The sequence below is a fragment of the Pezoporus occidentalis genome, unplaced genomic scaffold, assembly GCF_034315485.1.
Source record: "Pezoporus occidentalis ecotype Australia unplaced genomic scaffold, CSIRO_AGI_Poc_V1 ctg199, whole genome shotgun sequence".
Classification (NCBI taxonomy): Eukaryota; Metazoa; Chordata; class Aves; order Psittaciformes; family Psittacidae; genus Pezoporus; species Pezoporus occidentalis.
In genome coordinates this window covers 1059857-1073525 of record NW_026913844.1, presented here as the reverse complement: position 1 = coordinate 1073525, position 13669 = coordinate 1059857, and the positions used below count along the sequence as shown (strand labels likewise).

The 13669-nt window shown below is 47.9% G+C and overlaps 1 protein-coding gene across 3 annotated transcripts in view; it reads right to left on the bottom strand.

Moving 5' to 3' along the window:
- The window catches only part of GRIK4 (glutamate ionotropic receptor kainate type subunit 4), a 179186-nt gene that overhangs the window by 109335 nt on the left and 56182 nt on the right, over positions 1-13669 (bottom strand). For all 3 annotated transcript variants that reach the window (XR_009964551.1, XM_062617643.1, XM_062617642.1), the window contains exon 2: positions 9723-9856. Coding sequence is in view for 2 of the 3 variants with exons in the window: in XM_062617643.1 (XP_062473627.1) it covers positions 9723-9804 (82 nt within the window). In the remaining variant the exon portion in view is untranslated. The remainder of the gene's footprint in view (positions 1-9722; positions 9857-13669) is intronic.

Sequence of the window (13669 nt, the reverse complement as noted above, 5' to 3'; positions counted from 1 at the left end):
GTTTATTAAATAAGGCAGTAGTCTAACAAGGGTAATCCACAGATAATTTCACTCATTTAGACCCTATTTTATCTCAACCAAGTAGACTTATTTCCATTTAACAACCTTAATTCTTTTAGCACTTTCCAGCTCCCAAATTGGCTTCGACAGCAGAATTGACATTCAGCCATCAGTTTCACATAAAGTTCCATTTAGTCTCTCCAAACCCCTACAGCGTCTGGAGGTGCAGGAGGAATTCATTAGTGGTGTCCTTGGGAAAAGGAGGCATCCCTCCCTGCAGCCCCCTTACATCCACAGTCCTCATTTGGCAGGGGTCAAGTCAGAGCTGGCAACCACAGGGCTAAGCTGCTCCTGCACTGCAGATCTCCCTCTGTGGCTTCCTTTTCACTCTATGCCCAAGTCCATCTTTGTGCTAACACATCAGCATCTGCCACCTTTGCTTCTCTAGCAGCACCCTCTTGGATGGCTTTCCCAGCATCCAGGCTGAGGGCACCCATTTGTCCTGCCTGCTCACAGCTATGGATTAGGGCTTGGATGCTGCCCCCTTTCTCTCCCACATGCACACTGGTTCTTCCCCTGCCCATCAGCACAGACTGCAGCTCTGCTTGCCACAGCTGACATCCTACAGAAAAGCAAAATCCATTCTTTCACATGCTTCCACCCTTCCCTTTTCCCTCAGCATTGCCCCAGCAATCTCAGCCGGTAGCTCCAACCTCATGGCAATGAGGTCTCAGTGAGGGAGAAGAGAAGAACAAAGCCAGAAGCAAGGCTTTGCAGGAAGGAGAGGACCTGCTCCTTGCAGAGGCTGGAGCCCTGTGTAGGGCACAGCAGCAGCAGCACAGAAGGAGCTTTGTCAACAGGTTTGTTCTCTGCTCCAGGGACTGGGACTTCTTCAGATGCTATAGGTTCAAAACACCCGGAGCTTCTGAACGCAAGCCAGGACAGCCTGGGCTTTTAGCTTTACAGGGGTATGGTTATCTTAAACTGAGCCATGAGCAATCAGCTGCAGAAGGGACTCCCGACATAAGGGCTCTGTCAGGTCAAAAGCACCTTTCCTGGGCAGGCTGCCCAACAGCCCTGCAGTGCCTAACGCTTGCAAGAGGTCTTTAACACCTCACTGAGCTGAGCGCTGCACGCATTGCATCCAGGAGAGCAGGTCCCTGAGCTTGCAGTCCACCCACCTACAGAACAAGGACAAGTGAGCTTGCCAAGAGTTACACAGCAGGAGAATGAGGAATAAACATCTGAGCGCAAGGCATGCTGCTCCAAACAGAAAGAAACCCTACCTTACATTCAGTGTGAGGCTCTCAGCTCTGCTCCAACAGACTGTTACAAGCTAAGAGTTGCCTTGCTGTCTTCCTCCTCCCATCTGCCATCCTTCAGCTTGCCTTCTCAGCTTTATCTCAACCCACCTTTAGACACTTGGGTCGCTACCTTAATCTGCAAGGCTATCCTTCACCTCACTTCACATCCCATTATGGTCACTAGAGATATGCACCTCCCAAAAAGCAGGAAACCATGTTCTTCAGCCCTGTACCCACAGGTGCCCCATCCTCAGTAATCAGCCTTATAACTGCTCCCTGCCCTCCCACAGGTGCTGCCTGCATGGAGGGCTTGCTTCTCCTGTGTGCTTAATCACATTTTATAACTCAACCCGGCTCCTGTCCACATCCAAAGTCAATCTCCAGTTCAGATGGTTCTTGAAATGCAAGTTGATTGGTCCATGGGGAGGAACAAAACTGAAGCTCAAAGTACTGCTGATGCCGTCACTAAGTTTTCAGGTGCTCTGAGCTGCCGAGACAGCTGCTCTCTATCAAGCGAGCATTGCTTTGCAGTGTGATGGCACTCACTCCAGCAAGGCACTGCTAAGGATATTGAATTCAGGCTTATTCCGCAGCGAAATCAAGCTCAGCATGGGGTGTGTGAAATCCATCCTTCCTCAGCTGCCCACACAGACAGCCAAGGGCAAGGGGCTGGGCAGCAGTAATCTGTAATGCAGACGAAGGCACAACCCTCCCTCATGCTGCACTGGAGCTTGCTGCAGAAAATCCAGTTTTGCTGAATTTGGCTGGGAGTTGGAATTCATTTTGGCAGCTGTTAGGCAGGGAACCAAGCATCTTTCATTCATGTAATTGACTTTTTTTTTATTCATATATACATATGAAAAAATAATGAAAGAAATTACAGAGTAGCTCCTGCTACTGGCTTTCACTCTCTGAAACAAAAAGATCTGTATTAAGAATGGCTCAGCAGCTACCTACACAAAGTGCTGCCCAAGGGCAGGAGCAGTATTTAGATATAAAACAAGTTATATGGCTTTCAGATCCTGATCCTTGGCTTTGGCAGAGTCAACATTCAGGAACAGAAGTAAAGAATCAGACCTCTGAAGCAAAACCTGTACATGCACCTACCCTCGTCCACCCTCTGTGTCCTGCCCCATGAGTACACAAGACTGTGCCTGTGAGACAGACATATATGGCCCTGGTAGTGACCAGCCCCTCTCTCCCTGGCTCCTCTCCTTACAGCACATTATCCTCATCCTGCTGTATCAGCACCTAGTTCGCACCCATTCACCTTCCAGATCTCTAAGGCAGTACAGCACAGGGCTGCTGTGCCCTGGCACATCACAGTTGTACCCGTGCTGGGGAGCAAATAGCTCTCATCAAACAAGCAAATGTTAAAACAGAGCTCTGTGCTGATTTGCTGCTTTAGCAACACGGCTCTTTCCTGAGCTACCAGCTGACTTGCCCATGCAGATGCTCTACAGAGATCCATACCTATATAGTATATGTGGGTATATAATGAATCCAAACAAAGGTTAAGGTCTCTTGGGATGCACTGTGTCGCCTGCCTCTCAGACATTAATGATCAGATCAGTAAAAATAACTCTGCCACAGGGGTGCAAAACATGCAAGAGATGGTGTGTCTGGCTGAATCCACACGCCTCCTCATTCCTTGCCCTGTAGCATTGAGCCAAGATATAAATCTGCTTAATATTTATTATTCATATTATTATAGTGCCAGATTCCTTAGTACACCAGGAGCTTATTACGCTTTAAGTAGCAAGACCACAGCCTCCTACATAAGGTCTCCTACATAAGGCAAGGGGTGCTGCCTTATGGGCAATGCTCCCACAGACACCTTCCTCCTGCAGAGGGACCAACAGCAGGGCTGGTCACCCCACTTTGCACCAAACCCCTCTTTCTTTCCTGAAGGCTCCCTGCAGCATGCGGCTCAGTCCATTTTAAGCCAAATGCATTCAACCTTGATCACAAGCAATCCGTGTAGCAACCTCTATGGTGGAGGAAACCATCAATCCCTCCCTCTTTGGTACCCAGTCCTCGGTCAGCACGCCAAACAGGCCCCTCGCTGTTCAAACTCCAAGCAAAATGAAGCCCAGATGCAGGACTCCCACATCCCTCAAGTACTCAACCGGATTCCCACTCTTTCTCCCATGGCTCCTCGCTGGGAAGCCCTCGCTTTCGTCCCACAGTTTTCCCTTGCACTTCCATGGTGCTAATGAGCCTCCTTGTCTGCAGGCAGAGAAACCACCCAGCACGTCCCCAGGGAAACTCACGTTCTCAGAGCCAGAGGGAACAGCAGGCAAGCCCCTGCCTGCACGCAGTGACCACACCAACAGTCAGAACGCACTGCCTTAGCATCCGACATCAAGAGCATCCACGAAAACCCCTTTTCACTGGATCTCAGTAAAGAACGGGATAGATAAGAGACCACAGCACCACCAGCAGCATGCAGTCCCTCTCTGAACAGCTTCAGCTCCCTTTATCTGAAAAAGCCAACCTCTTTCATCCTGCAAGAGGCTTCCATAGATGAGCTGCCTTTGCTCACTCAGGGCAGGGACTGGCTAGGAGAGGCGCGCTGTTAGCCACTCTTCCTAGCGCTGCAGCACAGCGGTACCTGGGGAGAGCTGTGAAGAACCAAGCACAGGTCTAGACAAGGCATTGCTGAAAGAGCCTGCATCTATATGGGTAACTTGTGGAACTAAATATTTATGCACAGAACTCAGAACACATAAATAAAATATCACTCTCCTACAAGAATAATGAAAACAAAATTAAAAGGGCAAACAGTTAAATGGATACTGCAGTTTTCTCTACCTTTCATCACTCTTCAGCAGCAAGTGGCGAATAACTATGAATCTACTTTGCCTTAATGAACTCAACTGGGCCTTTTTATTACTGGGGAAAATGGATATTGTTTCAGCCAGACAAATATACTACATCATGCATCAACAAAGATGTGGATACCTCTCTTCCTCCTGCACAGTTCTCTATCTCTTTATAGTCTCAGAGCCTAGTAAAGTCCTGAACAAAACAGGAAAGCCTTTTAAAAACCATCAAATCAGTGCAAGCCAAACCCTATGTCCAAGTGCTGAAATGAGCCCAGTCAGGTATGAATCAGGCAGAGGGCAGAACCGAAACTCAGGCACCCAGTAGCACTTCCCAGCATCAAGGGCTGGGTGTAATGGTGAGCCACATCGCAGGGCAAGACTCTATTATATGGGCTTGAGGGGACCCACAGGGCACCCCAGGCAAGCCTCCAGCTTAGGTCCCTAAGGACTAGGACAACAACATACCCATGGGAAGCATCTACCCACATTTAACGTGAACCTAGCTGCAGCTCACACCTGCCTCTGTCACCACAGCCCTCTGTCCGTGCCTTACTTCTCCAGATGCGACTTGACAAACGTAATGCAGTTCACTCATCCACTGTCCCTTGTGCCAAACAGGTACCCCTCAACCTGCCCCCCCCAGAGCAACTACACCCTCCTCTCTTCTCAAGCCAGGCTGATGTTACCACAGCCCAAACACAATGGGACTCGAAAGCATGTGTCACATATCCCACGAGTGCTGCTGCTGCTGCCCCTCAGGTACAGTGTCGGGTACTGGCACCCTGTAGCTCACAATGGCTTATTTTTAAGGCTATTTAAGGATTATTTTTAATCCTCTAAAAGCAGTTAGGTCCACACACAGAGAAGCCAGCTAATCTCACATGTCTCAGTGAAATCCTTTGTTTTCTAGCCCAGCTCTTCCCCTCCAGCCTGCTGCCTTCTGGTGAGGAGTCATGAGCTGAGCCACATCCTGCATAGGCAGTACCTAATGCCTCTGCTCCCAGTGCTGGTGGGAGAGCTGGCCAGGGGCAGCATCACCTAACCCCTACCAGAAGCTTTGTTTTCTTTAACATTATCCATGATTACAAGAGGAAAGGTTTTCCAGCAACAGCACCACCATGTGAGACTTGGAGAGTGTTTCTTTGCTTTAAGCTGATCACCGCAGCCTTGCTAGGTTCAAAGCCAGGGTAAGGCCATTTCTCTGCTGGGGAACAGCAAATTGGTGGACAGCAGTTTAATGCAGTTGCATTGATATCATCCACAAAGGCCTTGGGCATGCCAGAAAGCAACGCTGCATACTGAAAGGAGTTTATGCTTTGTCTACGTTAATGCGCTCCTCCACTTGCAGGCAGGTGAGAGAAGTGGAGTTTCAGGCCATGTCAGCTAGCTGCAACTGGGATACAGGGGCAGTAGGGCTGGCACAAAGCAACCTGCCACAAAGGCACAGCTCTGCCTGCCATAAAGGGCACAGTCATGCTTCTTCCTATCTCAGAATGCACCCGTTGGGTCTAACATCAACTCTTTTCTGTTACAGCATCCGGGGGACTGGCTGCACCCTCATCATCAGTGGCACCATCACCCTTCCAAATGTTAATGTTAAACAGCGTGTTGCTTTGTGGGATCTTCTCTGCAATGCCTTAGGAGAATTATGTATATCCTCTGGGAGCTGGGGGAGCTGAACTAAACAGTCCACAGTTCTCTTCATTGCCATTATCGCTCATTTTTGCCTTACACGTTTTTAAGGTTCAGTGTTTCTCCCCTGCTCCCAGCCCGCACACACCAGTGTACAAAGTGTGCTGGACAGGGCAGAAGCACACTGCAGCTACAGGCACTTCAGCTCACTAAACGCATAAGTGCCTCAGGAGAGTAATTATGCAGGGATGCAAGGCCACAGAAACGATGCTCTGCTACACTGCTCTGACAGGCAGGAAACAGAAGGGCACTATACAGTCACAGTGATGCAGAAAAGCTGGATGCACGTCTCCGGTCTGTCTCTTGCACAAACTTCAGCCTGCACACCTAAATGCCAATCCTTTCCCATGACTCCACATGCTCTGGAGGATCCCAAGAACATTTTCCTGCCATTATAGTTCCATGATCTGAATAGATGTAGGAGATCCAAAGCCCTTTAGTTACTCTAGATTTCTGGAAACATGCCTAGATACAAGGACAAACATCCAAGGCTGCCACTTCTAGTCCCACCATCAGTTCAGACTCCAACCACATATTGCTTCTCTGATGGATGAAACCCTACCACAAGCCCTGGGACAGCAGTGCAGGTTGTTCAGCGAGTAAGGGATAGAAGAACACCAAGTTTCACCAAACAAAATACCCTTAATGCTAGAGCTGTGTCTTGCCTTTTGTATGAAGTTTGCAGAGGTGGGGGAAAGAGGGAGGGAAGGGATTTGGAGACAGGGAATAACAGAAAAGAGCACTTTAAAGAGCTGCAGGCCTGAAGGAGGCCTTGCAAGGAGTTTGGCAGTAGACTGTATATCAGTGCTACTGAATGTACTGCTAGTTAGGGCAATGCCATGTATAAACTACAACAGTGGCTTGCATATGAATTTTCAATGAGCTGTTAGTACACCCAATGAATCCAGCACAAGAATACCAATTTAGAGCAGTGTCAGCCTGCTCCACAAGATCAAGTAAATAACTCCGTAAATAACTCAAGCAAATTCCCTGGCACTTTATTGAGCATGAACGAACAACCAACCAAACAGAAAAACCTCAGAATCACTTCTACAGCCACTACAGGCTGCAGGAAACCAGAGCTAGGGGAGATGCTGGCCCGGAGCACGCTGCACCAGCCATCTCCTTGCCTGCCACTGGGATAAGCAGGAGGGAGCTATGTCTTTCCTGCTCTTGGTACGGCCGGATGCAAGGGCACACACTGGGAAAGGACCAACTATTGGGATTAGCTCCCAGGACATGGTAGGATGTATATTGTCTTTATATTTTATATATATATATATATTTTATATGTATATACATTGTAGGATGTATATTATCTCAGGGCTACAGCATGTATTGAGGCAATTCATTACATACCTCCTGCAAACATGCCCATTCCTGCCTGCTTTTTCACACCCTGATCACAATCAGCTTTTGAGCATCTATGGAATAATATTTCACCGAGACAGGTAAACTGACTGATAAACAAAAGACACTCTTAAGGACACTATTTGGGATAAGACATGTGGGTTAGAGTTTCTCCCCACACACTGCGTCTTAGGGGACTTGCTCCAGGATTGGATCAGAAGGGGAGGACAGGGAGTTTAAGGCTGAAAAAAACCCAGAGGTTTTTACCAATGTTTTTCCCTAAAAAAAGAGTATACAATAGTCTACAGATTGCTCCTGTGCATGCCAGCATCCCAGGGAAGGTCACCCTGCAGCCTGTATTCTGCTCTCTTTCTTGCAGAGATTGTGCCTCTAAAGCTCACCGCAATGCAACACTCATTGTTGGTCCTGGCCAGGCTAGCAGCGTTTCCTGTCACTGTGTGCTCAAAGATTAAGCAATCTGCTGCCTAGAAACTCCACTGAGAAGTATCTGGGCGAAGATCCACCCCAAACCCCAAGAAAGCAGCAGCAGGGAAGCTCAGTGCTTACTGTAAAAGCCAAGTGCCCCTGACTCAGCACCAACATGCCTCCTCCTACCCTAGAAGCCAAGCGCAGCAGGCAATAATCTCTTCTAGCAACTTGAAGAACCCAAACACGACATGGCCTGTGTTCACTTCACATTACTAATCATACAACTGTGCATTTGAGCAGTCCATTACCAGATGGGTTTCAGGATGATTTTAAATGTTAGCTTGCATTTTCTTTGAACATTTAAATGTTCATGCTGGCCTGTTTTCCTTTCTTATGCAGCGCATTGATTTATGTTGCTAGATACCGTATCTCCCTGCCTTGCCAAAAGCGTGCATTTGGGAATGATTTCAGAGCTGCTAGTAATATTTTTTCTGCCCTTTTATTCTGTACTTTATTTTTATTAACTTTTTTGCTGAAAAGCTTGTTAAAATAAAAGCATCTCCTGAAGAAACAAAGATAAAACCCCAACCCCCCCTTAGCCCTTTGCCCATCTGCTTCAGGCACCATTTTCAGAGCAGTTGGCTCTGGGGCCAAGAGCAGAACAAAAGCAGCAGATATGTACTGCCATACCTACCCAAGCTTCCCCTCCCTCAGGAAATCCATGTGTGGGAATCGGCCAGGTCCATGATCAGGACTCCAGATGTCCCATCCTTCGGAGGCAGGAGGTGACTGGAGACACTTGACTGGCCACTCATATTTAACACTCTCTGTCCCCCTTAGCACACAGACACCACGGCTTGTTCTTGCCTGCCCTCAGAGATCCGCACTGACACAGATCACAGCAGCCACCATCAACTCCACTGGGGAGCCCTGAGCACGCACCAAGCTGAGACCTGGAAGGCAGCAGCTAATCCTGCCTGGTAGCTGCCCCCAGTGCAATGCAGCACAGATTTTCATTGCCAGCCATCAACCAGGAACACAAACACACACATTCCCACCTCTCTCCAACACCTTCCCATTTGGGTTGCACAGCTCCCAGACTGGTTTGCATCCCCAGGCACACACGAAAGACGGTTGGGGCACAAGGTACAATGAAGGCTCTTTCACCCTCAGCACGCTGATAACACACTGTCCATCCCCAACCCCATCTGCTCGCTCAGGGAGGGGATCTGCCCATCAACATGAAATGCAGTCTGCGGAGCTGAGGCTACGCAGTGTTGAGTGCTCCACATGAATCACAGTTGCTGGGGGTATAAAGCACCAGCCACCCTTCCCAAACTCCTGCCAGCACAGACCCTCCTTGGCTGTATTTCTGAGCTGCTCCATGCTGCAGGAACAGAAGGGAGAGGTAATTGTCCTTCAAGTGTCACCTCTGAAAGTTGCAAGTGGGGACAGGAATAGATTAGCTTATCTGCAACAAATAGTTAATACAACCAGCTAGTAGCTCCAGAGAGAACAGTCAGGGTTCTAAACAACAGAGTAACGTGTCAATAATGTGAAGCAAGCTTCATTACAAGGTTCTGAATGCTCATCCGCACAGGCAGCAAGCAAAGATGATGGTGCCTCTTCTTGAACACTCTGATAAAGCCAGAAGGAGACCGATTGCATAGGGCTTTCTTACAAAGAAAGTGGCACTGCTTCACTAGGTTTGGTTAGGACTCAAACACTCCCTGCCCATCCATGTGGGGGCAAATAAACTTGTGACAGAAAACCAGTTCCTTTTGTGTGGAGCTTAGGAAAGCATCAAGCAGAGCCTGGGGAAAGTTTTACTCCTCAGTGCCTCCCGGAGGAGTGGCTTTCACTTCATATTACACAGAAAGATTCCCAGCAGGTAGAATTACCACCATAAAAATCAATGCAAATACGTACACCCACCATAAACTGCATTTCATTTATAACACCTCATCCCCACCTGAACTGTGAGCACACCACCAAGGCAGGGAGCCCAGCCAACAAAGGCAAGGCTTGGCACCCTTGGTGCAAGCATTTCTACACAGAGCGGCTCAAACAATGAGTAGAAGGATGGTTAAGCACAGGTCAGAGCAAGCTTTGTACTCACCGATCCTCAGGGAATGGGGGCTGGCAGTGATCCTCATCAGCCACAGCAGAAGGAGCACCAGAGGCGCCAAGACACGGGGCATCTTCCATAAATCCTCATGGAGCCCTTTGGTGGTCTGGGCATGACATAACTCTCTGTAGAGAGAACACAAAGCACCATGAGCACCTCTGCTCTTGAACCAGAGACTCAGCAGGATGACACCGCTTCGAGCTTGCCAAGCACTTGGGACAAAGAGTCTATTCACCAAAGGAGGAGGAGGAGGAGGAAGCTATTTACAGACTATGAATTATTCAGAAGAGCTTCCAACAAAAAAAAAAGAAAAAATAATAAATGGAAACAAAACAAGGAAAAGTCCAAATATTTCGTTTTGGCATTTTTAGCATTGCCACAAAACCAAGTGGAAATCAATACTGAGTCAGATCTTTAACTTCTCTTTCCACCTTCCTCCCTTTTTTTCCGCTCAAAGCAGCCTCCACCTTAAACCAGAATACTGACTTCTGGTTTTAGGCTAGGACAAAGCAGTTGCATACCAAAAATATAACTTGGGCCACCAAACTACAAACCCATTATTTGCACTGCTCCTGCCCCAGTGACAGTCACCACCTCTTTCCCTCCCTTTCAGGTGCGAGAGGATTCAGGACAAGACTAAGAGCAGGACCACTTTTTGTTGCTCCTCTTACAGGGCGGATTTCACTTTACAGGAAAGATGGTTGTACCTCAAGTTGATCAAATTATCTCCAAGGCAGCAATGTCCTTAAATGCAAACTATTTAATCTGTTCCCTTATCTCTCCCCTTGTCCAATTATCTGGCAAACATTCTCATGCTATTCCATTTGTCTAATTCTTGGGCTAAATACTTCAGTCCTGACACAGGCAAAGTCTTTACCCTGCCTTGGAAGTCACCAGGAGTTTTGTTGGAGAAAGACAAAGCTTTTAACTTGGAATTTTTCCATTTGTCTCATTTTACATTACATTCCCATTTCCTCCATCTCATCTCAGCGCTCCTCAGAACAGATCACCCCTTTTCACAGGGGAAGAAACACTGACATGTGCCCATAGAACCAAAGGCAACACAGGGGCTGAGCAGCATCTCCATTCCATGGGGCTTCATTTCTCTACGGATCAATGCCTCCCTTGCATCCTGAGTCCCAGTTCTCTCAGGTGGAGAAAATCAAGGGACTCCATGCTCTAATATCAGCTGGACATTTGAAGATGACACAAGTTGTGAGTTCAATGCATTTTTAACAAGCAAAAGCTGCCAAAACCCACCAGGAAACCATTAGCCCCCTCTGAGAAAGGCAATGACAATTTTGCCTTCTTTTTAGTGGGAGTTACAGGTTAATTCCTAGGGAGTCAAAACCCCTAACAGGTTAAGTGCATGGTAAATCGGTTACGTGGAAGCACAGATTGTGGAGCAATGTTATCATTTGAGCACTTTGAAGCAGCTCTTTCCAGACTTTCCAAGTTATTGACCCAACAGCAGGATCACATCAGATCTATTCCCACCCGTACCACCAGCACCAAAGTCGCACACAGGCACACACACACATCCCCTCTCAATCCTTCCCTGCAGAGCCACAGAAGGAGCCAGAGAACCTCAAAAGAAGCTTGAGTTCTGCAGCCCAAAGAGCTGCATCATGCTCAGGATCGGCTCCAAAGCCACTGCACAAGACCCACAGTCTTCTTCTCTTCCTTTATGTCCTGCGCTGCCGCCCTAGGCATGCTTTCCATGCAAACAATGTCCTGAGCAGCCAGCCGGTGGTGATTAACTACATGTCAACTAGCAAAGCACATCTGATAAAGGACCTCAGATGTGGTTTGCCTTATTTCTCCTCTATTGTCGCTTCCTCCCTGGGCAAGGCAGTCTAGAGGAGACTACAAGAGCCATCAGCGACAGAGACACAGGAGAAAGGCTTCAAACACATCTTGACACACGACTACAAACCTGTCAAATGCTCATCCCAGCTGTTTCCTCACCACAGCATTGCCTCTTTGCTCAAAAGAACAACTCATCAAAAGGGTTTGTAACAAAAACTAGCAGAAACCTTTGGCTCTTTGCACCTTGCCATCGCCTTTAGCAGGGTACCTGCACCCTCCACAGCCCATTCCCACTTCTCACCCCTCCCTTTTGCACATCGGAGGGATGAACCACAAGGCCGATTCTCCTGTTTGCAGCCTGGTTTGGGGAAGAGGAGAATTACAAGATTCCCAGAGAAGCAGCTGCCTTTGCATCACCAGCTCAGTGCTAATAGCAAAGCTAAATAATAAATACAGGGCACCCGCTGTGCTATGCTACATGAGCGGCAGGGTTGTAATTACCTAGAACATGGAGCACAGAGGGATGCTGCGTTCACCTAACGCATTACCCACTGCTAAGAACGGCTTCCCAGTGCTTGGATTTTTGAGTGCAAACCCAAGGAGCATCTGTCAGCAATAGAAACACACCTTGGGGTTCGCCAAAGAGCAGAACTACACAGGTTCCTGCAACCCATAGCCATCGACCATCTGGCTGATGGAGGTGCTGGCAAAACAGCCAAGGATTGCAACACATGGGCACTTTGGCATCATCGCACCTGTGCCACCGAGCAGTGGGAACAGACATGGGAATTCAAGACTTAGGATGAGAGGATTTTTCCTCCTTGCCTAACATCAATGTATCTACTCTCAGAAGAACAAAGAGGGATTTCAGTCCTCATGGCTCTTTAACTCCTGAAACCCCAAGGTGCTCCTGTCTCCTACTCTCTAAATTCAGGTGTGAAAGCGTGGCAAACACAGTTCAAACCCCTTCTTTGTAAGGTAATGTTTGCCTTGCTGAGTTGGCCATCCTCCCAAAAGCTTTTGCTTCCTTACAGCTGCAAGGTGCACCTTTCCCTCTCTCATCTCCCCATGTGTAGTAGCTATAAAACATGCTTTCTGCCTGAGTGCAGCAATGACTCGTAGGCATCAAGTCCAGCGCAGCCTCCGATTCCACACAGAGAGGGGAGGATGATAACCCTCTTTCGTGCAACACAAAGCAGAAAGCCTCAGAAGCCAAGAAAACACTTAAGAGATCAAGGGTATTTAGCAACTTGCTGCACTAATTCTTGTGCATGTGGAGATGGCTTATCCCAGGCTCATTTTCTCACCACAGTCTGCTGGAAATAAATCAAACCAAACTTCCTTTACTCAAGTTTGCACCAAGAACACGCCAGCCTGTTTATACATGCACAGCTCTTGCATCAATGGTTTCCCTTTTATTACACTGGCAGAGTGCTCTGACAGCAAGCAAGCCTGGTTGATGGACAGCTGTTTATAAAGCAGTCTGAATCTGCTACCTCCAAAAGGGGTAGGCTGGCTAGAAAAGACTTTCTTAGGTCCTTCAGGGTGGTACATGAGTTGCTCAATAGGCAGTGGACCATAAGGTGGCCCCTGGCTTCTCTCTGCGCAGCTCAAGCCTGTAATTCTTTTCCTGCTAAGCCCTTTTTCATCTTTAGCTCTGAAAATTCAAGAGAATAAAATAAATCAAGACCACACTGAAGAGTTTTGAGCTCTCTCTGGAGATAAGTCTCTAAATACCAAGCAGAATTATGGACGATTTGCTCCTCAGAGGAAGCAACTTGCTTCTGAAACTACTTATACATTTTTAATGACTCTGAGGTAGCAATGAAGAAGAGCACCATTGCCACACCGTCCTGGGATTATGAGATCTTAGACAGTACAGCAACAGCCAAAAGGCAGAATAAATTGCTAAATCACAGAATAAACCCCTCCTGAAGCTGCCACACCAACGGTGAAGGTATGCCCGAACACCAGCCACCTCCTTCCTCTCCCTCTTGTTCCCTCTTGCCAAGAACACGTAAGAAATCCAGGCTCATTGCTCTGTTTCTGTTCACGCTTGCAAAGCTATTACCACCCTGAAAACCTGCTTGCCACCTGCCCTGCCACCTTTGGCCTGTCACATCTGTCTC